Below are 26178 nucleotides of genomic sequence, written 5' to 3'. Positions count from 1 at the left end.
ACTGGTGAAAAGAACATGGGTATTTAACTCATTATTGAATTGCAAATGCTTTGTTTATAAATCTTCTTTTCTGGTCTAAATCTACTATAATAGGTTTTGTTCATTTGTAAAGAACTGATTTTTCCATTTTGTAAAATTGTAGGTTCAAAAATAGTAATATTAGCATGGGGATCTCTTTTTGAACAGTTGAAAGAAAATTTACAAAAGGATGTTATATCTCTTCATTATAGAACTGCCTATGCTGTAAAATAAGTAATGTAATACAAAAAAAAAATCTACAAACAACACATCAGAGATTGGTTGAGAGCCACATAAAAGTTTTTTTTCAAACATCTAAAAATAAATAAACACGCCAAATTCTCTTGGAGGAATTCTCTGTTGCAAAATGGAATTCATTATTTTTACAAGTACTTTTCATTGGACAAAAGATTAATGTCCAGTAACATGCAGAGTTCTAAAGGCTTTGCTTAACTTTCAAAATCACATTATGTTGCCTTTTTTTAAAATAAGGAAAGGTAAACAACTAAATTGTAAAAGAATTTTTCTTTAGAGCAGCATTTAAAATATTTTTATTATACAAAATTCTTCTACAAAGCATAATTAATTCATTATTGACATCTCATAGCTGTTCATTATAAAAAAAAACCCTCAGAATTTTTTGATGACTGTAAACTATTAGTATATATAATTATTTACTCAAATCTGCAGAGCAAGAATGAAAACTGCAATACTGGATAAGTAACACTCATAGGTATCAAAACAGAAATTCTTCACATTGAAATCTATCAATACTGCCATCTCATATAGAATCTAAGAGAGGTCATAAAATAACATAACCGAGAGGAATATTCTCTTGTTCTTGATGAGAAGGGAAAGCATATACTATTTTTCACATAATTATGTAAAACTAAACATAAATAAAAGAAATGAATTAAAGATGGCAGGCCTTTTTTTGCAGCTTGTAAATAAAATCTTTGATTTCATCAGCTATCCCCCCAAAAAACTAAGTCTTGATGACCTGCGCATTCAGAAAAACAAAATCTGCTTCATTTACTAACATTTTTCTGAATTCAGTGAATTTGTTTCCTGACATTTCACTCTATTGGAAAAACTCTCTGTTCTTTTTGTAAAAATCTATTTATATATTTTAGGAAAAAAATAACTCAAGAAACTAAAACTGGAATCAGCTATACCACCCCAAAATGACATCAAGATTTACTTTTTTACATATATGCCATTAAAGAAGTATAGATGTAAGTTAAGATACTCAACAATATCAATGTAAAGTCTAGCTTACCAGCAGGGACAGAATTGGAGTGCTGAAGTTTCAAGTGACTAGAATCACCGGAGAGTTCAGTCATAGAGGTTAAAGTAAAATCTGAATTGGAAGCAAGCTCATGTCTGAAGCCTTCAGAAGAAAGATAATCCAGTTCAAACTTCACAGTTGACATTGCAAAATTCATTGAGAGCTATGTAAGTCAAAGTTCACACTACTGAAGTTTTAAAAATCATAGGAGGGGTAAAAACACCATATTAATAACTCCAGGCTTTCCAGTAATTATTTTCCACATGAAAATCCAAAAGAGAGCAAACATGCAGAGCTGATTCTCTAAGTTTTCTGTATTCACGCCTTTCCTAGGCAATTGACTTCAATAAGATGGATGAATTTTAGAATTATTTTTCTAGAGGATATCTTGCTGCCTTTAAATGATAGCAGCACTAAGTCTATCTCAGAGAGGCTGCAGTGAAAAGTAAAATGAGCTAAGTGAAGACATAAGCAAGCCTGCACAGAGATGCTTTTTGTAACTTGGTACTAGAGGTTCACATTCACATTTCTGTATACAAAAGATCAGCTGGGTGGGGCTAAGGACTGTCAGAGAATACAACTTTATTCTACTGGGCAGCTCATGGGAGGAATTTTTAATTTAGAAGGAAATTAATCCAAAATGATATTTCCTGGGTTAGGATTGTGAGACTGTAGTGCTGCTGTTTCCTGAAAGATGACTATGATTGTGGAGATTAAAAGGTGAATTAAACTAAAAAGCTTATGCACAGTAAAAGAAACAATGAACAAAATGAAAAGGTGACCTACAGAACAGGAAATAGTATATGTAAATCATATATCTGATAAAGAGTTAATATCCAAAATATATAAGAGACTCATATAATTCAATAACAAATAAATAATCTGATTTTTTTAAATGGGCAAACAACCTGTATGTCTTCCAAATGGCCAACAGGTACATGAAAAGCTCAACATCATTAATCATCAGGGAAATGCAAATTAAGACCACAGTGAGTTATCACCTCATACCAGTCATTATGGCTGCCATTAAGAAATCAACAAATAACAAGTATTGGTGAGGATGTGGAGAAAAGGAAACACTCATTCACTGTTGGTGGAAATGTAAATTGATGTGGCCTCCTTGGAAAGCAGTATAGATATGCCTCAAAGAATTAAAAATAGAGCTGCCTTATGACCTAGCATTTTCTCTTCTGGGCATTTATCTAAAGAAAAGAGAACACTAATATGGAAAGGTATATGCACTCCTATATTCACCTCAGCCATTACTTACAATAGCCAAGATATGGAAGCATCCTAGGTGTCCATCAATAGATAAATGGGTAAAGAAGATATCACACTCATACACACACACATACTTAACAATAAAAAAGAATAAAATCTTGCCATTTATGACAACATGGATAAACCTAGAGGGTATTATGCTAATATAAAAAACATTAGAGGAAGGCAAATGCCGTATATTCTACTTATATGTAGAATCTAAAAAAAAATGAAACAAATAAATAAACAAAGCAAAACAAAACAAAACAGAAACAGACCTATAGCTACAGAGAACAAGCTGATATTTGCCAAAGAGGAGGGCTGGCATGGGAGGATGAGTAGGGGAAAAAAAAAAGCAACAAGTATTGGCAAGCACATGGAGAAAAGTGTACACTTGTATGTTGTTCATAGAAATGTAAATAATTACATCATATATATATGTGTGTATATATATATACACACATATATACATATATATGTGTGTGTGTATATATATATATATATATATATATATATATATATATATATATAAAATCCTTTGTCAGTTCCTCAAACAATTTAAAACAGAACAACCATATGATCCAGCAATCCCATTTCTGGGTACTTATCCAAATGAAATGAAACCACTATCTTAAAAAGAAAATATCTGCACCCCCCATGCTCATTGAAGCATCATTCACAATACCCAAGGCATGAAAGTTACCAAAATGTCTGCTGACAGATGAATGATAAACAAAATGAGAAAAGAAATAGCATATTATTCAGTCATAAAAACAAGAAAATCCTACCATTTGCAACAACATGAAAGAAAATTGAGGGCATTATGCTATTTGAAATAAGTTGGACAGTGAAAGATAAATACTGTATGATCTCACTTTTACGTGGAATATAGAAGAGCCAAACTCTTGGAAACAGAGAGTATACAGGTGGCTGCCAGGGAGTCGGCGTGGGGAGGAGTGCAGGCAGAAATAAAAGCCGTTGGTCAAATGGTACAAACTTCCAGTTATAAGATGGATGAGTTCTGGGGATTTAATGTAGTACATGGTGACTATACTGTATTGTATATTTGAAAGTAGAAGACTCTAAGACTTTTTTAAAGTCAATTAGCACTTTATCTCCCCCCCCCATTTTACTGACATAGAATTGACATATGACACTGTGTCAGACGGAGGTGTTACCTAACCTGATTGCAGACTAAAAGTCATTAGTGAAGCATTTTTCATGATGTCTTTGCTAACACTCACATTTAGCAGTTTTCTGTAAGTCTTAGGCAATACCAGCATAGAATTTTTACTCCTGTTATCTTCCTAAAACCCAGAATGTATCTTCCATTTTTTTTCTTTATTTTTATTTTTAGAGTACAAACAGAGATGGCAGGAAACACCATACAGAAACCTTCTCCCATTTGAGTGGTCCAGCAGAAAATATTTTTCTTTCAATCTGGATCAGTTTGTGTCTGTCACTATAGAAACAACTCCCTTGCTAGTAGTTACAGTAAATTCAGGTCCCTGGTCCTTTATTCATTTCAAAATATAAGCTGCATTTGCCAAACTTTCTCCTTCTCGGGCATACTTAATCTTGATGTAATCAGTCTTTGGTTCTCTTAACAAGCAAATTTAACTATTTTATTTTGAAAATAGCTAAATTTACTGAGAATAACTGAAATTTTAACGAGATCGTAACTGCATTTTTAAACAAGTATAATAAGCTTGCCGTTTAGACAGTTTTCAGTATACTTATGAGTCCTAAAATGAAAAATTGTTAGGACTATAAGTCGGATAATATATTTTCCTTGTCTCAGATGCTTTGCATTCCTAAACATTGTGTGAAACAATTCGCTAGACGTATATTTATTATTTTTTGGTTTTAGAATGACTCTGAGACCATGTTTATCCTCTTTTCCTTCCATTTAACTAATCACTGAACTGAATAAATTACCAAAGAATATCATTAAATTAACTAAAGAAATTTTAAAAATCTCAGAGTAGCAAAAAAGTAAATTACCAGAAAATTTGAGAAAATTCTGGAATATATGATAGTGGCGAGTGCTGAACAGACTGAATAATGACCATCTCCATGAAGGCAAAGGGGATGTTACTTAAGAATAAGTCAAGATTTTTACCAGGACAGTCATGGACAAGCCTTCACCACCCCTCCTCAGGTTGGAACAGGAAATAGAAAGTAAGTCAGGTTTGTCCCTACGCATCATTTGATTTTAGCTTCACTCTAAGAAAACAAGAGATCAGTGAACAATCATTTCCTTAGTTTGATGTAAGGGAAAGATAGACAAGGGGGCATTCCCCAGCTATTTGCAGAGAGCACCAAGAAACAGGAAAGTCAGTTTTTTCAGTAATGAAATATTAGTACACAGTCTGCCTCCCCAAAATCTCCTTCCTTAATTTCCACTAGCAGTTGCACAAGTTCCATACAACAGTGGTGGGAGCAGAAGCAGAGCCAGTGTACAAGTGACAGGAGTTGGCCAATTTTAACAAATTATATATACAGACTGTCCAGGAAAAGCGATTGGCACAGATTGTGCGTTAAGTAAAATGCAGGTCATTTCATGTCAACTCGAGTTATCTCTGCATCACAGAATTAAAAAAAAAAAAAAAATTGAAGAGAACTAACAATTTAAAGAATGAATTTGAGTGATTAACTCAGACTTCACGGTATCAATGGAAATGCATAAACCAGAAGATATTATGCTCTATTTTCAGTGAGATTTGAGAGAATATTATTTGCGTATGATAAAGTGGGCTACTAGGAAAGGGAACAGAGTAAAAAATAAGTTACTTACAATAAGTAAAGGCACACTTAAAAATCAGCTCAGTAGAAGCACTGGATGACAGGTCAACCGCTGCTAAAAAGCACATTAAATTGATTAGAAAATCAACATGAAGAATTACATTGAATGTAGAGCAAAAATATTAAAAGTTGGAAATTATGACAGGATAGAGAATACAATATGTATAAACCAGAAACTCAAAGAAACAAAATGAAGCTAATGATGAAAATGTAAGAAATGAAAACAAATAGGTTTATTGTGTGGAATACCTCAAATTCAAAACTATATTAATGCCAGGTAAAGGTGCCAATATTGAAGGAAGGTACATACCTTGATACCAAACCTATCTTGATGTAATGTGAATTCCATGGTTAATGACACTATCTAACAAATTTAAAAATAAAGTTGGGAGCCAGAGGAAGAGTGTTGTGCAAATTTGATGAAGTGGAACTCTTAGTTTCAACATCAAATGATAGAAAGATATAAAGCAAAGTTTACAGTTATCTTATTAAAAGAGATCACATCTCCATAATTCAAAAACACAGAAATAATAAAACATTATAAAACAAGCAAGACTCAAAATTATGTAACTCAAGTGTTAGTTCTGAAAACATTATTTCAGGAAATACTCCAACCAAAGCGGGGTGGAGGTGGGGATGAAGAAACAAAAGAATCAGAATAAGAGAAAGAGAATTATAGCAAATGGAGAGCAAAAATAATCTGGTAAAATATGTACTGATGACTACATAGTTACTGAAAATTCTGTTCTGAAACAATGTAAATAATTAAAAGGGAATTTCATAATTTAAAAATCCATATAATTAATTTTTTTTCAAATCATAAATATTTTTATCAATCATAAAAATATAAAACCAATTAATTAAAAAGAAACAAAAATGATGAGAAATAAAAATGGCAGCAAATAAGTAAAATATCAATGAATGTGAATTAAATGACCATGTTAAATAGGGACTCAGAATTTCTCCACTCCCACTTTTTTCCCTCTTCTCCTCAACTCCAACACATTTTAAATTGCATTCTGACTGCCAGGTGGAAATGTTATTTATACAGATTGTTTCAAACTAAAAAAAAGTTATGTCACCAAAAATGTTATAATAGCTAAGAACAAATATAAGAGGATATTAAAACTGGTATGACTCTTAGATCAGTTTTGATGAAGGGACAATATGATAATAGCAATTATTTATCTGAAAACTTTACAATAATTATGCTTTCTTTTTTCTCTCCTTTCTGCTTTGGCTAGTAAATCTAGTACCATGTGGATTGAAATGGTAACAGTGAATATTCTCATTTCATTCCCACTCTCGGTGGAAATTTTTTAATATTTCACTAAGCATGTAGTTTGTTCTATATTTTTAATATACTGTTATTAGATTAAGGACAGTCCTAATTTGATAAGAATTTATTACACTTATAAATAATAAATGAGTTGACTTTTACCAAATACTTTTGCAATTTCTATTGAAATGATTAACACTATTTTTGCCTTTGAATGTAGTAAAGTGAGTGTCAAAATAAAATTAATTTTTATTTTTATATTAAAGTTTAACTTGGCCTTGATATAACAATTGTTTTTATGTATCACTGGATTCAAATGCTAACATCACATCTATATTTATGAGATAGATCGACATAATTTTATTTCTTGTAGTCTTGGTAAGATGTTTTCAGATAAAATAATTAGAAACTATTATGTTTCCTATTCTTTGAAATATTTTTTTTTTATAGATTGGTGGAATTTCTTTCTTAAATGTTTGATAAAAACTAAAGAAATCATCCAGGTTTAGAGTTTTCTTCCTTCTTAAATTCTTAATTACTAATTTAATCTCTTTAATAGATACATAGCTTTCCCCCCCCCCCCTAAGTCAGATGTGGAATATTGTCTTTTTCAAGGTATTTTCTCTATCTACTTAATTTTTTTTTTTTTTTGCATAATGCTATTCATAATGTCCTCTCAATATCTTTTCAATGCATGTAGGATCTATGTCCATTTTTCATTCCTGTTATTGGTAGTTTATGCTTTCTTTTCTTTTATATGAACAGAGGTGGAGATAATATCCAGTACCTGTCCAGGATATTATCGATTCTATTAATCTTTTAAAATTGCCAATACGGTACTCTCCCCTTATCTGCCGAAAAGAATTAAAATTTCCTTTGGGGCTATGGGAATATATATCACTGTTGGTGATATACAATGGATACCTGAAACTGAGAACAGTACCAAACCCTACCTATACTGTTTTTCTTTTCTTATACATACATACCTATAATGAAGTTTGATTTATAAATTAGGCACAGTAAGAGAGTAAGAATAACATAATAAAATAGAACAATTTAAAAAAATATAGTGTAATAAAAGTTTTGTAAATCCAGTATCTTTCTCAAAATATCTTACTGCACTGTACTCAACATTCTTCTTAAGATAATGTGACATCATATAATGTCTGTGATGAGATGTAAATAACATAGACATTGTGATGTAGTTTTAGGATACTTTAAGGGTTACTGGACCACAAGTACAGCGATAACATGACAGTTGATCTGTTAACAGAGAGGGTTACTAAGTGATTAACAGGTGGGTAATATAGAGCATAAAGATGCTGGACAAGGATGACTGACATCACTCACATCCCAGGTGGGACAAAGTGGGACCTCACAAAAAATTTCATCATGCTACACAGAAAGTTGTGCAATTAAAAACTTATGATTTTTTTTTTCCTGGAATTTTCCATTTGATATTTTCAGACTGTGGTTGACTGGGAGTAACTGAAACAGGAAAATCGAAACCATGGATAAAGGGGGACTATAGTAGTGAGCTCTTGTTGATTTTTCTCTCTTATTCAATTGTTTTATATCTCAGTTTCTACTTTTATATTACAGTTTTGACTCTTCTAAGGAGAATATAATATTTTTAAAATCTCATTGATAGTCCTTCTGTTTTAATTGTACTTAATGCATTTACATTAAATGTAGTTTCCGATACATTTGAATTTAAATTTACCATTCTTTTCAATGTGCCTCACCTTTTGGACAGATCAATTATTTTTTCCTGCTCTGTTTTTATGTTATTCCTATATTCCTACAATGTTGTTATACATACTTAGATCTTTGCTTAGTAATTATCATACATTTGCTTAGTAATTACAGCACACTCATTTGAGTTTAATAATTTGGTACTTTGCCATTTCTTGAAAAATGTATAGACCTTAGAACTCTTTTTTTTTTTTTTTTAATTCCTTTATCTTTCTCCTGCCTTTTGGGGTAATAACTCTAAATGTAGATAGATGATAAATAGATAAAAAGATAGATGATAGGTAGATGATAGATTAGATAGATAGATAGATAGATAGATAGATAAGTAGAGTGATTTATTTTAAGAGTATTTACCCTGTACTAGGTTTTTCAATTCTTTTTGCATTTTCGTATTTTTCAAGGACTTCTCTCAGATCCTTCAATCCAAAGAACTCCCTTCATTATTTTCTTCATTATGGGTTTTGTATGCCATAACACTTGTTCACGAAAGTAGCTGGCAGGGGTAATAGCCAAGAATATTTCTCCAACCCCCACTCGTGACTATTAGGGGATGGACTGTGTTGCTCTAGCTGCTTAATCTGAGGGAAAGTTGTTTTATCAGCAAGCACTCTCCTATAAAAACAGAATCATGTTTCAGTTTTACCCATGTGAGAAAATGAGGAAATTGTTCAGAACACATGATCTCACACTAACAAATAAGACTATAACAACACATGGAACATGGTGTGAAGGTTTACCAAACACTTCCAGGCTTATTTAAATATGGATATTAATAATTATTATTGATTATTCATTTGTTAACGAATTAAAAATTTTGGACAAATGTTAAATTGAGTGAAAATCAAGGACACTAGCCATAAACAGAATGTCCCAGGAACACATTACAGAACACATTTGATTAGAGGGTAGATCCTTATAATTTTTTTCACAATATTTGCTTCTGCAGTAACTAATACATTTCGTAAACAAGGTCATACACATCCTTGAACCTTTAGGACAGTTTCAAAATTGACTTTCAGTTTTAAATTTTTAAGTAACTGTGTGACCCACAGTGTGCAACTAATCTTTCCTGAACCTGCAGTTTCAACTTGCAGGGATTTACAAATTTAAACCTTACGAAGAGTATTTTTCTATATCTATTGAAGATTTTAACCTACTTAGGATATTTCTCAAATATCATTTTAATACAATACTTCACATACAGCAGGTTCACAGGTTGTATTGAAGTTGCTCAAAGCCCTATAATCAATCAAATTGATTACACGTCCAAATATATTTTCATCCAACACCAACAACTACTGAGAGAGGAAAAAGTGTTCTAATCTCCTTCATTACATTTATATTCAAATAGGTAATGCATAAACCTAAGCCGTGAGTATTTGCTTCCTAACTTGCTTAACGAGCAAGTTAGGAAGCAAATACACAATCTCACACACCAATGTATTTTTAAAAACTCTATATAGAGTTAAAAATATTCAAGTTTTATTAGAAATAATGGAAAAGTTGTTATTTGAATGCATTAGCTTCACATTCTGTCTCTTATGAACTACAGCCACAAAAATCCTTTTTGTCAGACCACCTCTGCACTTATCACATCACATGACTGTTATCTTAAACCAAAAGTACATTCTAATGCAAGATAAATGAGTATATGGATATTCCTAAAAAATGAGTTCAGAGCCAAGCATTCAAGTACCTACCAGAAAGTACCAGGATAATATCATGATTATATTTTCCAAGAATATTAAGGCTTCATAAAATAAATTTTCAAGGACAAAAGAAAAAGGAAACTTTTGTTTTTCTTGGAATGGAGCAGAGATAACTTTGGCTACTTGTGGAGTAGACTTTTAATTCAGTGTTATAAAAAACCTCACGATTGACTTGGCTCAGGGGCTCATAGGTTTACAAATAAATGTCCCTCCCAAAGTCCCTAGATTCAAGAAATTGCACATTATTTTTTAATAAAAATCTTAAATTGCATATCTCAGAAGAGTTACTAAGAAAGATGAAAGACTATCAAAAGATAACAATTAGAGCCTTGATTGAAATGGTTTGAAGAAATGCCCTTGCAAAACTCCAGACTTAGTTTAATGGATATCTGATATTAAAAGATATTGTTATGCTATAAAATAATGCCTTGCAGCAGGGATAAAATCTTCACTGTCTTTACTTTTCATCCAAAATAACTAGAAAGGTACCAGAGTGATGGCAAAAGTTGGAACTCTAAAATCATATAGACCTGATTCAATCCTGTTTCAAATATTAAGTACTTCTGTTCATCTGTTAAATTTACTTGACATATTTGAATCTATTTTCCCATGTGTGAACATAAAATACTGATACCCATGCCTAGAAGGACTATTTTAAGAGTAAATAAAATAATATATTCAAAGCTGTTAGCATAATATCTAACTCATGACTATCTACTCATTCAAACATTTATTAAGTGTTTGCAATATACCACACATTGCTTTAGGTATTGTTTACCAAAACAGTGAAAATGATAAAATAAAGCCAATAAATCTAGGTGATATGAAGAACAGTAAACATTATTTAAAACACATACACACACGGCTGTAAAGGTAGCACACAAAAGGGAAGTCAAGGAAGTTTCTTGGGAGGTGTTATCTGCATGGGAAATAGAAGGGGAGTGGTTTGTGGATATCTGGAGCAGGAAGCTTCCAGGCAAAAGGAAAAAATCCATGAATAGGGTACATGCTCTAGGACGGTGGGTTCATATGTCCCTAGAATGAAAACTAGGTGATAATTTAACAAATAGGATACAGTAAACTCTAAAGCTAAGAACTAGGACACCAGGGTCAGTGTCTGTGTCTTCCGTCAACCTTTTGCAAGTCACTTAATTTTCCGGGTTTAGGTTTCCTCACCTGTAAAGTGGGAACAACTATCCCCTAGGGTTGTTCTGAGATTTAAATGTATTAATAAATATTGAAGAGCAACCATATATTAAACATAAAAGAACTATTATTTTTTAAATTAATAACAAACATAGAATAGAGTCTAATGCTCTTCTTACTGGAAAATCAATCTCCACTTTCCAAGAATATATTCCAATTAGAATTCTTGGATTTGATATTTTGAAATATATTTGTTCATGGAAATTTTATGGGTGCTTTCTATTCTGGAAATATGCTTTTCCTTCTCTTGTTTTATTTTTAGGTTTCTTTTGAATAGAGTCAGGATTTTGTTTATTTCCAAACTTCAGAAATCTACTTAAGAGCTTGTTATCTCTTGAAAATCAGTGAGCTATACAAACAAATATTTTGAAGATTGATGAGTCATAAAATTCAAAGAAGAATCTAAAATTCAAGAACAAACAGTTTTTATGTTTTCTTTTTGAAAACTTTAATAGTTGGGTTAAATATTTTTATCTACTTTAAATATGGCTGGAATTTGGCATTCAAATAAAATGCAGATACCATCGCTTATAATAATGTTTTTTATATTTAGACTATAAATTTGCTTCTTGCTTTCCCATGCATTTTGCTATCCAATCCTGTCAACAACATAGTGAAGTTGATATTACTTACACCCTTTTGAAAACACAGAAACTAAAACTTACAGAGTAATTAAAAATAACTGTGAAGTTAAATGTTAGAAGTAGAATTCAATCTTAGGCATCTTAAGTCCAATACTTATTCCTTATTGCTGTGGTCTGAATATTTGTGCCCCACCCCAAATTCATCTATTAAAATCCTAACCCCAAAAGGTGATGATAGTAGAAGGTGGGGTCTTTGAGAGGTGCTTAATTCATTAGGAGAGAAACCTTATGAATGGGTTTAGTGCCTTATGAAAGAGGTTCCAAGGGAGATCTCTAATGTCTTCCACCATTTGAAGATACAAAAAGAAGTCTAGGACCGGGAAGAGGGCCCTCATCTAACATATTGGCTCCCTGATCATGGACTTCCATCCTCCAGAACTGAGAAATAAATTTCTTATGTTTACATGTTACCTTGTTTCTGCTATTATGTTATACAGCACTCTTAAACTAAAACAACTAATCAAAGAGATGTAGCATTTTCTGTTAGTTCTGCATAAACTTAATCTACCAAAGAGCCCAAACTACCAAAGAGCTTCAACTCATAGTATTTATGTATTTACTATTTTATATTAGGTTTATATTTTATAACTCTTTGGGTATAATATAATCTCTTTCAATTTGATTATAAACTCCTTGATTGAAAGATTGAAGATATATTATATATACAGATCTATATCTACATATCTATATATAGTTTATAGTTTTTATATATATGGATATATTTGTATATAAACTTGCATACATATTTGTATATATATTTTAACTATATATGTGTATATAGTTATAGTCTATTAAATGGGTCTGGGCATGTAGGAGTTACTTGGAAAATCTTTCATAAACAAATTAAAAAATCTGCACTTGAAAAGATTACAGGATTTAGAGGTACACAGATTTAAATTGAAATCTGCTCTAACACTTCCTAGATCTATGTTCCTGAGTTGTAGTGAGCCCCTATATCTTCTTTTCTCCCTACCATGGTCACTATATAGATTGAATGTGTAAGAGAGAAAAAAATAATCTTTATCATTCTGAGTTCTTAGTTGAGACCTGTATAATAAAAGATTAACAAGAGAAAAACAGTTTATTAATATGTATATCTCTTGTATACATGGGAGATACCCAGGGGAATATGAATTAACTCCTCAAGGTAGCTTAAAATTCAGGCTTAAATATCATTTTAATAGGGAAAGGACAGGATGGAGCCCTCTTAGGGGAAGAGTACAAAGTTTGTCTGGGTGTGGCATCAACATCTTATCTTCTCTCTTGTGATAAGGATCAATATTCTCTGGTTGATGAAACTCCAGGGAGAGAACTTATGACAATTGAGCTCCTTTTGGGGGATCTGTCTTTAAGCAGATAAGGGAAGTTCAGAGAAAATTTCTCCCTGCATTTGCTGTTTTTCGAAGTCCCAATGGTTCAAAATAATCAATATTCCAAAACAGCATATTTTGAGTGGCATGTCCTGAAATACTACAGTCGTATTTTGAGGCGACATATTTCACTATCCTTCAAATATAAATCATCAACCATGTTCTTGGCACACTGTGGCCATTCCAAAGCGCCGTTAGTGTTCCTCACCCCCTAACCCCACATCTGCTGGAATAAATTGAACAAATATTGTATATTATCTCTTGCAACCAAAATAATTCCATTTTTAATTCAGTATTCCAAAGACCCATTAATGATCTTGGTTTGTCTTTCAAGTTATTTGGTTTTGAAAAAGAAAATATGCTTTTCATTCTTAGTAATAGATTGCTATCAATTTCACTTATAGTTCAAATTTAGATGTTCATAGATTTTCCTATGCATCTCAACCAAGAATATGAGAGATATTGGAAAGGCATGAGAAATTCTTTATAAATAATGCTATCTCTTTATCATATAATTTAATGCATAGAGTGGATGGTATTTGGTAATTCTCGAAAAAAAAAGTTATATAGCCTTGAAAGTCATCTGTGGCAGCCATGAGAATGTACCCTGCAGATCTCCAACAACAGAGAGCCTGAGTAAGAACCCTAGCTATTGCCATCTGAGACCTATGGCAGTGTTTTTGCCAAGACGCCACTTCCCATGGCTGTTGCTCTTAGCCAATGCCAATGTGGCAGAGCTAGTAAGGCAGACCTATTCTTGGAAGACTTGGGACCTGAGAGAACTTTGATCTTGCCCAAAGTTTCTTAAACTGTGCTTCAGTGTAGGACAATTCTACCAACCTCCCTCTGCCCTCTTTCTACTTCAGACAGGGTTAGATTTGCTTCATACTTACTCTCATAGTCTTTCCTGACTCCTTCCCTATTTTCTCCAACAGGTGTTCCTCTAATAAAAATTTTACATATTTCACCCTCTTTGTTAACTGAAATGTAAACAGGCAGAATAACTACGCACTCCAAGAACTGGAATACATAATACATAAAATAATTGAAAATGTTTAGCTAGGAGAAAAAGGTCTATAACGTATCACCTACCAGTAAACTATGCCAAAAGGATCCTTCCAGAAAGCAAACTTGAATGTATTTTAAGACTTTAAAAATGTCTTAAGATCTTAAAGTCAATATTGTATAGGCAAAAATTATGGATCTCAAAGTTAGAAAGACTTGATTTGAATAAAAGCCCTGCTACTTATAGGCATATACATGTAAAATTAGATAATATACTTAAACTTTTGAGTTTCATTTCCCTTTTATATAAAATAAGAATGATAATAGCAACCAATGCAGCTATCACCTAGTACAAATGCTTTCACAGTACCCTTGCTTTATTTATAACCTGGTACAAATGCTTTCACAATACCCTTGCTTTATTTATAACCTGGATCTTGAATCCAGAGATTCTGTTGCTTTGCATTATCACCTGATAACGTCCTTGACTCCTCCTCACCTATCATCTCCCATCTTTATTTCTGTACTCTTGGACCCAATATTTAATACTGCTTTTCTGATTCATTAAACCAAGATTTGAACTTATCCAATGTATTCCATCTGCTTCTGACTGATCTAGGTAGGAAACTTAAAAATCTGTTCTTCTCTTGTAGTATCCAGGAATAGACTAAATGAATAAATGTTTTTGTTTTTTTCCCTTAGTTTTGCTTCAGTCGCAAAAGAGGAAAGAACAAAAAGAAGACTGCAACGTGAGAGGTAGAGCCATAGCAGGTTCCAGCTCCTGAATAATGTGATGCAGTACAATTTGCTTTCTGTAAAGACTTAGAGAACCCACCAAAGTCAAGGGAGATATAAATACTATTGCTAAAGTCTTCATACACACCTGCATTTCTTGACTACATTGTATGTTCCAAGCATGAAGTTCTTATCTTTCTGTTTTTTGTTCCCTCTCAAACAATTAACGTTAACATCTTTATCTAATGCCTTAAAAGGTGGCTTCATTTCTCTTACTTCTTGGCTTTAGGCCTTCTGCACATTAATTTTCTTTTGAACATTTAGATTGGATCTCACAAAAATCTAAGAATTAATTTATTATTGACATACATTATATATGGTTATTTTATACTACAAAAATTTTACCTACAAATCTTAACATAAAAATACCTCTGGTCACATGAAGGAATACCTCTAGCTCACTGCAGTACAGAGGATCACATTGTGCCAGGTGCTTCTCTTGTATAAAACACTAGTGAGTTTGTAAACTCAGTTTTCTTCTACTGTCGCTGCTTTCAAACAGAAACACAGCACCTCTTACTAGAATTTTACTTTCATCTTCTATCTGTATTTCTGCCTTATTCTTAGTTACATTAAATTGCCATTTAATTTTCCAATTGTATAATCTCTCTTTGGAAGTGGGTACATTTTTTAGATGATTTTTTAAATATTAAAAATTCAAGAAATAAAAAATTAAAATATTCATATTGTTACCTCCTAGAATCAATTACTCTTAATATTTTGATACAATTACTTTCAGAGTTTTATTTATAATCTTGGAAAAATATAGTAAGTTATTACTTATTAAAATAATAATTAAGTTCCAGTGGAAATCATGGAATATTATAGATAAAACTGAAGCTCACCTTTTGACTTTCCTCATAAAAATCTGGCTCAATACAAGGCCCTTTAAAAAATATAGTGTCTGAGATGTCTTCCTCTATTCATTAGGCAGAGATTTCTGTCATACTTAACGATGATTTTACCTCTACTGCAGAACTTGTCACACTTCTCTGGTGGTAATATTTTTGTAGAAAAATTTGAAATACAAAAATATCAAATGAAGATGCATGCACAACTTGTAAAGTTATATTTGCCCTCAAAAGAAAAAACAATTTGCAAACTACGTTTTTGCACAGGACTTTCAAGTTGAAATCTCAGAAATGAAGCCTTAAAACTTGATAAAATTATGCAGTTATTTCTGTTCATCTTAAGTTTTATGTGACTCTAGCCAGATAGTTCCATTTCTGGATTCTAAAATAAGACATATTGGTGGAAAATTAATTGATAATTCATTTATATGTATCAATCTGGTAGATTTCAAAGTAATAATATTTGGGGTATTATTTTAATCTGGAAATAAAGGCAATTTTGTAGTTACTAGCAATTATTTCCATATTGTATAAAAATCTAGTTACATAAATATGACTTAATATTAAAGTATCCAAATTATAGTGCTATTTGTTATTTCAAAATAACTCTGTGTCATCACTTAGCTGATGCTTTTTAGATTAATTAAACCAAATAGTGAACAAAGGGATGAGTGGATTTCAAACAACCAATTATAACAGTAAATGTGATTTAAGATATAGATATATATTGGTGTGGAAATGCTGGTTAATCTCTTGAATTTATGGAGACTATTTCATCAACAGTTAATTTGCCTTGAAGGATTTTTTTTTCCCTGCAGAATTTAAATGACTAATCATCTGTGTCTTAAATCTCAATCAAACCAGAAGTTGCTTTGAATAGTTGCTGAGACCATCTCACTTCCTAGGCCTACAAAAAAATAAAATGATGGGAGAATTCTCACTAAATTAGCTTTGTGAGCCCTTTTTGATGAAGTTTTTTAACACTTCAAAATGGATTCCAATCTTGCTAATATAAACACCAGTGTTTATAGATTAAATGTAAGGTACCAGCACAAAGGATTAATCCAGATGGGAAACTTAAATAAAACATGCCTCCAAAATGAAAGTATTTGGTCGCCTTTAGGTAACAGAATTAATCAGAAAAAATATCTATTAAAGAAAGGGAAAGCAGCAGACTGTATTAACTAGGTTTGCTATGTATCAAACAACTTCCTAATGTTTATTTATTGCTCATGTGTCTGTGTGTGTCAAACAGAAATACAGATGAATCTAGAGCAATAACTGGAATCTTTTGAAGTAGTGGCAGTTGAAAAAATCATCTAATCTCTATGGAAATTTCATTAAAGTGACTCAAGATATTAAAGACTTCACAAGACGAAATCTCCCAAAACAGATAAGAATATTTTATGTCCCAGATGGAATTTTTCAACTTTGCTTCCAATTTAATAAATAATTAGTTTGTGACCTAAATTACATTGAGCCAAATGGTGGGAAAAGTTCTGTTTTCAGTTTTATATTGAATGCAGTTTCTAATTAATTATTTAAAAATCAAAACAGAGAAATGTACTTCAAAAGTCTGTATGCACTTTAATCTTTAATCATTTTAGATCTTTTTTTTCTTTTAAGTCAGTTAACTCCTCCAGAACTCGTTCTGTAGGATTATGAAAGTGGATACTTACATTGTTAGGTGGAAGTGGATGATTCTCCAAATGGAAGATTTATTGTACTAATTGAATAAGTTTTCCAAGCAGGGTTCTAAAAATCTGTGTTAAAATTTAGGAGCCGCTATTTCATATACAAACATTATTAATCCATTGAAGAATGATGTTAAGTACTAACATTCGAGTTCTTGAATGCAATATGTTTTGTAATAAGCACTTCAAATGAATTATCTTTTATAATCTCTCAGCTATCACAAAAAACAGTATTTTAATGTTTATTTTACAGAGAAAAGAAAGCTCAGGGAGGTTAAATATCATTCCCAGTTTACTCAGGTGGTGATGAAAGAGCTAGAATGTAAAATTAGATCTGTGTGACCTGAAGTTTGCACACTTAACATTAACAAATGTTCATTCTGTTTGTTGCTTTTCATATACAATACTAAAACAAATAATGTGAAGTGGGTGTTTATATCACCATCTTACATTGGAGGAAGCAAGTTAAATAATTTGCACAAGATGATATATTCATTTAGAACCAAGATTTATATTAATGTCTTTATGACTCCAATGCCAATGAAGTACAATGTGAGCTGGCGCTTCATATTCACAACTTCAAGAAAAATTGTGTGAAGAACAAGAGGTTCTGACCAATGAAATACCACAGTGATGCTCAGAAACACACAAGAGAGAACACGGTTCTTTTTAAGACATAAAGCGAATCCACTAAACATGGACTACTTTTTAATCAGTCCATTACTGATCTTACTTGAGAGGTACTTTGAGCAGAAATGAACAAAATATTTTTTCCCTGATTTCATTTCCTTTTTTTTTTTTTTTTTAGGTCTCAAAATTCCCATGGCACCATTTGGATAAAAATGAAACAAGCTAATAAGCACCATTTACAGGAAAAAAAAAAAATCAGAGTAAAAAAACCCAGATATTTAATTCTAGAACTAACTACTTTAAAGTAATGCATTTTGGCTAATAAACCAGAGTGTGAAGCCTGACCCTAGCATCCATTAACTACATCACTTAAGGCAAGTTCTTTCACCTCAAAGAATTACAACTGCCTGCCTGCAAAAAAAAAAAAAAAAAAAGTAGATAATTCAATTCGCAGGATTTTTATGAAAATCAAATGGGCTAAACTTATGCAAATCACCTAACATCCTGCTAGGCATATAGTGATTATTATATTGTTAGCTTCTGTCAACCAATGGTCATTGGTGTCAATTCAATGCCAACAGGAATCCCCAATTTGGGGTGTAGAGAAGAAAAGAAGTAAACTCTATTTAGTGCAAACAGCTCAACTGTGATACAGTACAATTTCAGAACAACAGCTCAATAGTGCTACATCTCAATTATGATACAGCACAGCTGTGGAACAGCGAGGCTGTGAGCAAGCCCTTGGGCAAGGCAGCTCTCGGGTGAGAAAGCCCTCTCCGGCTAAGAGAGCTCTGTCCCACTCCACCTGCTCTGCCCTGTTCTGCTCTGGTCCAGTGAGACATCTTCAGTGTTTCAGCTACAGCCAGGAAAACATAGTCTTCAGGGCAAAGAGAAAGCACACTCTCAGCTACAGCCAGGGAAACATAGTCTTCAGGGCAAAGAGAAAGCACACTCTCCAAGCCATAGAGAGTAGTCCCTGACCCTGGTTTCTGATTGGCCTGTTCCTACCGTTTGATTGGTCCAAAAAGCACTGTCCCGATTGGTCAACATGCAGCTGCTCTGATTGGTCTCTGTAAAATATTAATTGTAATATAGTTGCACAGCTCCAACTGGATGGAAAAAGTGTCAAAATACTATCCCAGGAACTCCTTTATAAAGGTTGGCTCAGACAGCAGGAAGACAGTGCAGGCAGGTAGTTAGTTTAGTGCAGGCTTCTCCCTAAAGCATGGCTTGCATTAAGAGCTCCTGTTTAGCAATGGCTGCTAGGTGCTGTTTATAAATTTGAGCCCAGTTATCCACTGGGAGCTCTTCTCAAGAGATACAATGAGTCTTGGGATCAACACTTCTTTCCCATTCTTTCTACATGAAGCACGTTTCTTTGCTCAAATCAGTATTAACGTTATTTTTCTTTCTATCATCCTTTTATGTTCTTCTTGGCATGATTAACCAAACTCTATTTCCAAGTATTACATGTATTGAATGGATGTATTGGATATATTAAATATATATTGAACATAACAAAGATAAAATTATTTCTTAAAAGATTTTTCCATTATATATAAGGAGAAATGTATGTGTAAATACTGGATTATGATGTAAATTAAACTCTTCTTGTGGGTCACCAACAAAATAGTTGAAAAACATCGCTTAGTATAGTTACGAGGGCAGAGTAGGCTCTAAGTAAACATGCAGTAGAAAATTTGCAGAGAAGTGTTGTGCTTGGATTCTAGTAAAAAAATTTTTAATATTTAAATATTAAAGCATTTTAAATATTCAAGAGTATTTTTATCTTGGGTAAAACAAGTCAAAAGGTAGGCAATCCTGGGTTTATCTAACACTTTATAAAATCACGTGGAACTTCAAATACTTTTATCTTTCTCTACAACAATTCATTGGTTTCATCCTCATAACTTTTTTTGCATATGGTCCCTTAAGAAAAAGGAATTAATTGTACCTATTTATGAATTTGTTTCACCTTCCTCTTATTTTTATACGGTGCCCAAATTTTGCTTGCTATGATAGCTTATGCTATCCATTTTCAAAATGCAGATAGATTTATTTATTTTTGAAATAATAATCTTATTTCTCATAAAACCAAGAGATCAAGTTAGTGTGTGATGACGAGCACCTTCAAACATAGCAAAATTTTTTAGAATTGGAATTTTTTGAAACAAACTAAAAATATATGAAAGAAAACATTAAAAAAAAAGGAAAAATGTAAAAACAACTCCAGTAAAAATCCAACCAATGATCTGGTCTCTCAATGAGTCACTAAATGCTTCAAAAATTACAACTTCTATGAAAATACAGGTTAATTATTCTTTATTCCTTTTCTTAAAAATCTAATATGCACAGGCCACAATAAAGGGAGTTAGAGATGAACTATTTTGCTAAATAATCAAACATATGATGTGAACATGAATTAACTAACCAACCTTTGATTTTGAATAATAAACATCCCAAAGGCTTTAGAATTCAAAGGTTATAAATGTTAAAAAGGCAGAACGTAAGGTAAGTTCACTAGTCGTAGTGAGGTTCAGTGTCATTAGGTTTTTGCTGTTTCTTTCTGGTTCTCTTAGGCTGCCTTCTCTCCTGTCACTGCTAGCAGCCTCCCAGCATCTCATGGCTTCTCTTCTCCCAATCAACAAAATAAATAATTAAGTCCTGGATTTTCCAAGACCTCTGGAGTTAAAGCACTTCACTGTTATACAATGGCAAAGGGATAAAAGTATTCCTATAATGTCCTCTATAATGCTCAGGATGCTTGTGAAATCAAATGAGAAAAATGGTAACAGGATTTCTTTTTTTTTCTTTCATTCTTCCACTCATTTATTCATACAAGAAACATTTATCAAGAGCATATTATGTCCCTGACATTAATGCAGTATTGTAGACACCAAGACATGCGCGCGCGCGCGCGCACACACACACACACACACACACACACACACACACACAGAGAGAGAGAGAGAGAGAGACAGACAGACAGACAGACAGACAGACAAACAGAGACAGAGACAGAGAGAGACAGAGAGAGTGTCAGAGCAAGTGAATGAGCATTCTGCTGGGGAGCCCAGACATGTTAAATAAGTATATAATGCAATTTATAATAGCAACAAGGGCTGTGAAGCGAAATCAAACAATGACAAGAGATAGAGACTCAGAGGTGCTTTTCTTGATAGAATAATCATGGAGGGCCTTTCTGCAGAGACTACATGAAAAAGGGAGTGCAAATCAAGGGGAAAGCATGCCACACAGGGGAGGGGAGAGGGGTGAACAAAAAATCAGTCTGAGGTTAGACTGAGCTTTGTCCGATTTGTATTTCAGCAGGACCAGTATGGCTGCCACATGGTAAAGGACTAGAAGAGGGATAACAAATGAGGCCAGGGCAGAAAGCAGGAGTCAAAACAAAGTTTGGCAGGACGATTTTGGAGGATTCTGAGCAGACTGCAATATGATGTGATTTACATTTTTAAAATCTTGTCCTGACTGCTTTTGGGAAATTGAGTGTAGAGGGTATGGAGTTGAAAAGAGACATTTGCAGTGTTACAGGCTGGAGACAGTGGCATTGGTGAAAATAATGATAATTGGTAAGAATCGGGATATACTGTTTAAGGTACAGTAAGTCCAATAGATTTTGAAAATGTTACATGACAAATACACTTCAATAGAGACATTATCCTGAACATGTTACATAGTTTCAGCTACCTTTTAGCAGACTAGTGAGCAAACAGATGCAGTCTCTTTTTCTCTCTCAATCTTTTAACTCTGAAGTCCATCTTGGCAGGTGTTCAATAAATGTTCATTTCCAAAATAGGTTCTTATAGTAGAAGCATTAATACTATACAATACAACTGATATGAATCCAAATCTTTGCCTCGGTCATCAGCTTTATAACACTGGAGAAATTTCATAACTTCTGTGATTCAATTCCCTCATTTATAGAGTCAAGATAGTAACACATAGGTCAACGGACTGTCTCAAGTAATAAGGAGAACATGAATTGCTAAGCACGCTCCCTATCACGCATTAACAATAACTCGATAGGTATTTAGTTTCTCCTATAGTCTAAATAATTATTTTAGGCTTTAAATGTCATGAAAAATTTCACCATGTATGCACAATAGAAATCACTTCCAAGACTTTCATGTACAATTGTTTTCAAGGGAGACGCAGTCTTAGTGATGATGCCCAGTGGGCCAACAATTTCCTAGACACTGTCAATATCCTGGAATAAGATGTGACTCTGCCATGGAAATGAAAAAATATATATATGCATGTGCTGGGAATTTGTTCATTCCAGGCATAGATAATTTTCCTTTGGCAGGAGGCCTGAATGTTTACTAGCTTTTGCTTTCTATTCTCTGAAATTTTTTCCCAGGAAAATTCAAAGTTCCCAGAGCTATCTATCAAGAAGATTTTAAGTAGAGAAACTTTATTGTAATTTAACCGGGCATTCTGTGACCTTTAGCTATCATTGAGTAAAATCACAAATCTCCATGACCCTTTTTTAAAAAGTTGCACATTTTATTCAAATTTATATATATGTTCATTTGGGGGAAAAAAAAAAAGGCTTTTTAAAATTTATGATAACAGCTGAACCAAGCTTAAGTCCTTCGATGTGCTTTAATGTCTATTAGTTATGGTTCTTGTGTCAGCTAAAGTACAAAATTCAACAGAGTAAATTCAAAGATCTAATTGGCTCTATTAAGAGCACTCCGAGGGGTTGTATTATAAGAAGGGTGAGATAAGGGGGCTATTAACAATGTGTGTGCGTGCGTGTGTGTGTGTGCGTGCATGTGTATGTGTAGACCAGGATATCTTCTATTGACGGGAAGGGAATGGCAAGGGTTTTTATCATGCAGATTGCCTCTTCTTTCTATGGGGGATGAAAAGAACCCAAGTGACAGATTACCTCATTAATGTTGACCAGAAAATTCCAGACTGGTTAATTATGTTTCTGGGAGAGATTGGAATAGCAGGTATTGAATCTAGGTTTGGTATGGCGGACTTTACCTCAAGTGACATAATTTTGTGTCCATGGTTTTCTCTTTAACACACCTATGAACGACACTCTAGTTAAAATGCAAAAACAAGCCAAAGAGACTCTCAAAGTATTATTACCTCAGCAGAAATATAAGTATAGTTTAATCTTGATAGAGTATCGACATACCAATAGAAGTTCATGTGAATATGAAAGTGACATGTTTCATTCAAATAACTTGAGTGCTTTCTGTTCAATCAAGTACCTGCTTCATTATTTTCTGGTGAAAGTCAACTTAAACCTTCCAGATCCAGATTTTTACCATGTTCCCCTTTTGTTCATGCATCATTTGCCAGAAAGCTAAGAACATGATGCCCCATTATTTCTAAATACTTAAGTGTTTCAGACTTTTCTTATTTACTTAACTAATATCACCATAGCCATCACACTCCCTCTCAAGTATAGCATCCTATTTTAGCTCTGACACCTGTGCCTAGCCTCAACAAAGATCCACCTATGTAGAACTATCCTTCTTCTCATGTTTCAATATCCTGTGCCAAACAATTTCACAGCACAGAAGATTCTTCACATGTTCTGGTCTCTGGGCTCTGGCGCCCTGAAAAGGGCTGCCTGCTCCGCCCTCGTGGATACCAACCACACCTCACTTAGGTTCAGTATCCCATAGAGGACTGCCTCCACACCCCTTCACTTTGCTAGGACTTCCATTCCTCACTCCCATCTCTCTCCTCTGTGAATGCCTTTCTCATCCCCTTGGGCTTTGACCCCTGCTTTAGGCCATCATGCCTTTTTTTTTTTTTTTTAATTTAGTGAAGAATACTGACTTATTTGGCCCTACCCAATAGCTTTAAGACTGTATTGCTCAGGAAGGAAAAGGAAGACATAGAAATGGCCAGAAAGGAAAGGGAAAGAAAGGAGTGAAATAAGAGTGGTTTTAACTAACACGCATTGAGATTAGTTTACGAATTTTTTTGTCTCACTGGCCCTCCTCTCAACTTTTTATCCCTTCTCAGTCTGTCCTCCTTAAATGAGCGTTAAATAAAATTGAAGGGCAATTATGAAGATGATACTTCTTAAGCAGAATTTTCAATGACAATATAAATTATGAAATTGAATGACTGGAACATTGCCTGTATCTTACTCTGTAAAGAAAGTCGTTGTCACTTATGCAAGCCTTGATTCCTTAACTGTTATTCCTGGATATCAGTCTTGCACGGGAAAAAAAAGTCCTGCATACGTAACTACAAATAAACTTCATTTCTTTAATATAGTTTTAAAAATCTGATTCAAGTGCTTTGCTCAGCTAATGGCATTGTGACTCACTTGCTTTTTCCACCCTTATCCTTTCACCTTCGTGAGTTTATTCCTTTAATCATTAAGCCTTAGGACATAAGATTAATGGAGCCTCAGGTCTATAATCATGAGGACAATAGGTTTAAGTTAAACCTTAGACTAAGGATACATCCTGACTTTCCATGTGTTTCGGCCCCAGGTCTGTTGAGGCAGAACGACCCCATCAGGCTATGGGACCAGGCCACGGGACCAGATGGGACTGGCACCATGGCTGACCCCAGTACCAGACACAATGATCATTGCTGCTTTCCCCGCCCCAATCATCCAATCACTAGCACCCACAACTCCTATTTCCTCAGTTTTCATGACTACTGATTGTTCCCTATATAATCTGCATACCTGAGACATCAGAGAGCCAGGCCTTTTGAGCAAGAGCTTGCCTGTGTCTCCAGAACTTATAACTCCCTAAAATAGATTCTTACTTTCTTTGCTGCAAGACAGATTAATTTAGAAGTGTTCAAGCAATGGACCCCTTTTGCTTCAGGAACACATATTGATAGGGTAAGTGGGTAGGTAGGATGGTATGTGCCGGAGAGAGAGGGACAATAGAGGGTCAATGAGGCTCTGATACCAGCTCAGCAGAAGAAAATATACAAGCAGGGGTCTGGCAAGCTTGTCCAACCTCTTTCTTTCTCCAAAAGTAGGAAGCCAGATAGGCAGGGGAAAAAAGCCCAATAGTGCCTGGCACTTTCCTCTCCATCATCCCCTGGGCTTCTTCCAAAAAGTTAACCGCAAAATAACCATTATATGACCTTACTCCAGGAACACTCAACTAGTATGGGCAAAATTAGTTAACTGGGCATGCGCCTACCCTCAAAAGTTTAACAATGCAGGTGTATAACTTCCTGTCTATGGGCACATACTACTATGCAGGCCTCAGCTTGGAGAAGGAGGGTCTAAGGGAGGAGCAGAAAATTTGTGCCATTTGAGGTAGGAGGGACAGAGGGAGAACAAGGAAACCCTATGGTCCATGTGAACCCTGACCCTCAACTTCTTGGAGTCATCAATCCTCTATTGAGGTTCTGCTTGGATTTTTTTTCCAAGTGTACTTTACTCCATCTACTTAATGAAGTCATTTCTGTTTATTGCTTTTTGTCTCTTCTTTCACCCAGCATTGCATCTCCACGTAAATCTTTTATGGAGGGTACGAGGACCAAGCTCCTGACTTCCACAATGCAGACACCTGATTGCTGGTAACAATATTGAGCAAAAATTTTAAGGAATAGTTAGCAAAACAAATCTGGGACTAATATTTCTTTTTTACTTCCTAATTAAATAAAATGTGAAACAGATAAATTGTCCCATTCCTATAATTTTAACTTTCTGGCCCCCAAGCCCCCTGTTGCCCTCTAGCTCTTCTTATTGTTACCCTTTATCTTCTAGGCTTTTCTGAAAGCATGTTTCTTTTACTAATGCTTAGAAATGATCCTGCTCACACTTAATATCTGCTTCTTCATTCTAAGACTGCTCTCCAAAAGAAATAAATATGAGACATGCATGGAATTAGAATTCTT

The 26178-nt window shown here is 33.7% G+C and overlaps 1 protein-coding gene across 4 annotated transcripts in view; it reads right to left on the bottom strand.

Annotated features, from left to right (window-relative positions):
- Nucleotides 1-26178, bottom strand: part of ANO3 (anoctamin 3) — a 347116-nt gene that overhangs the window by 317496 nt on the left and 3442 nt on the right. For 2 of the 4 annotated variants that reach the window (XM_016147424.2, XM_036220668.1), the window contains exon 1: nt 1298-1762. The exons of the other annotated variants lie outside the window; for them this stretch is intronic. In XM_016147424.2, the coding sequence (XP_016002910.2) occupies nt 1298-1463 (166 nt within the window). In that variant the 5' untranslated portion in view covers nt 1464-1762. Of the gene's footprint in view, nt 1-1297; nt 1763-26178 lie in introns of those variants that run through there. 4 annotated transcript variants of the gene reach the window in all.

The sequence above is a fragment of the Rousettus aegyptiacus genome, unplaced genomic scaffold, assembly GCF_014176215.1.
Source record: "Rousettus aegyptiacus isolate mRouAeg1 unplaced genomic scaffold, mRouAeg1.p scaffold_m13_p_5, whole genome shotgun sequence".
Lineage (NCBI taxonomy): Eukaryota > Metazoa > Chordata > Mammalia > Chiroptera > Pteropodidae > Rousettus > Rousettus aegyptiacus.
This window is presented reverse-complemented; position numbering and strand designations above follow the sequence as displayed.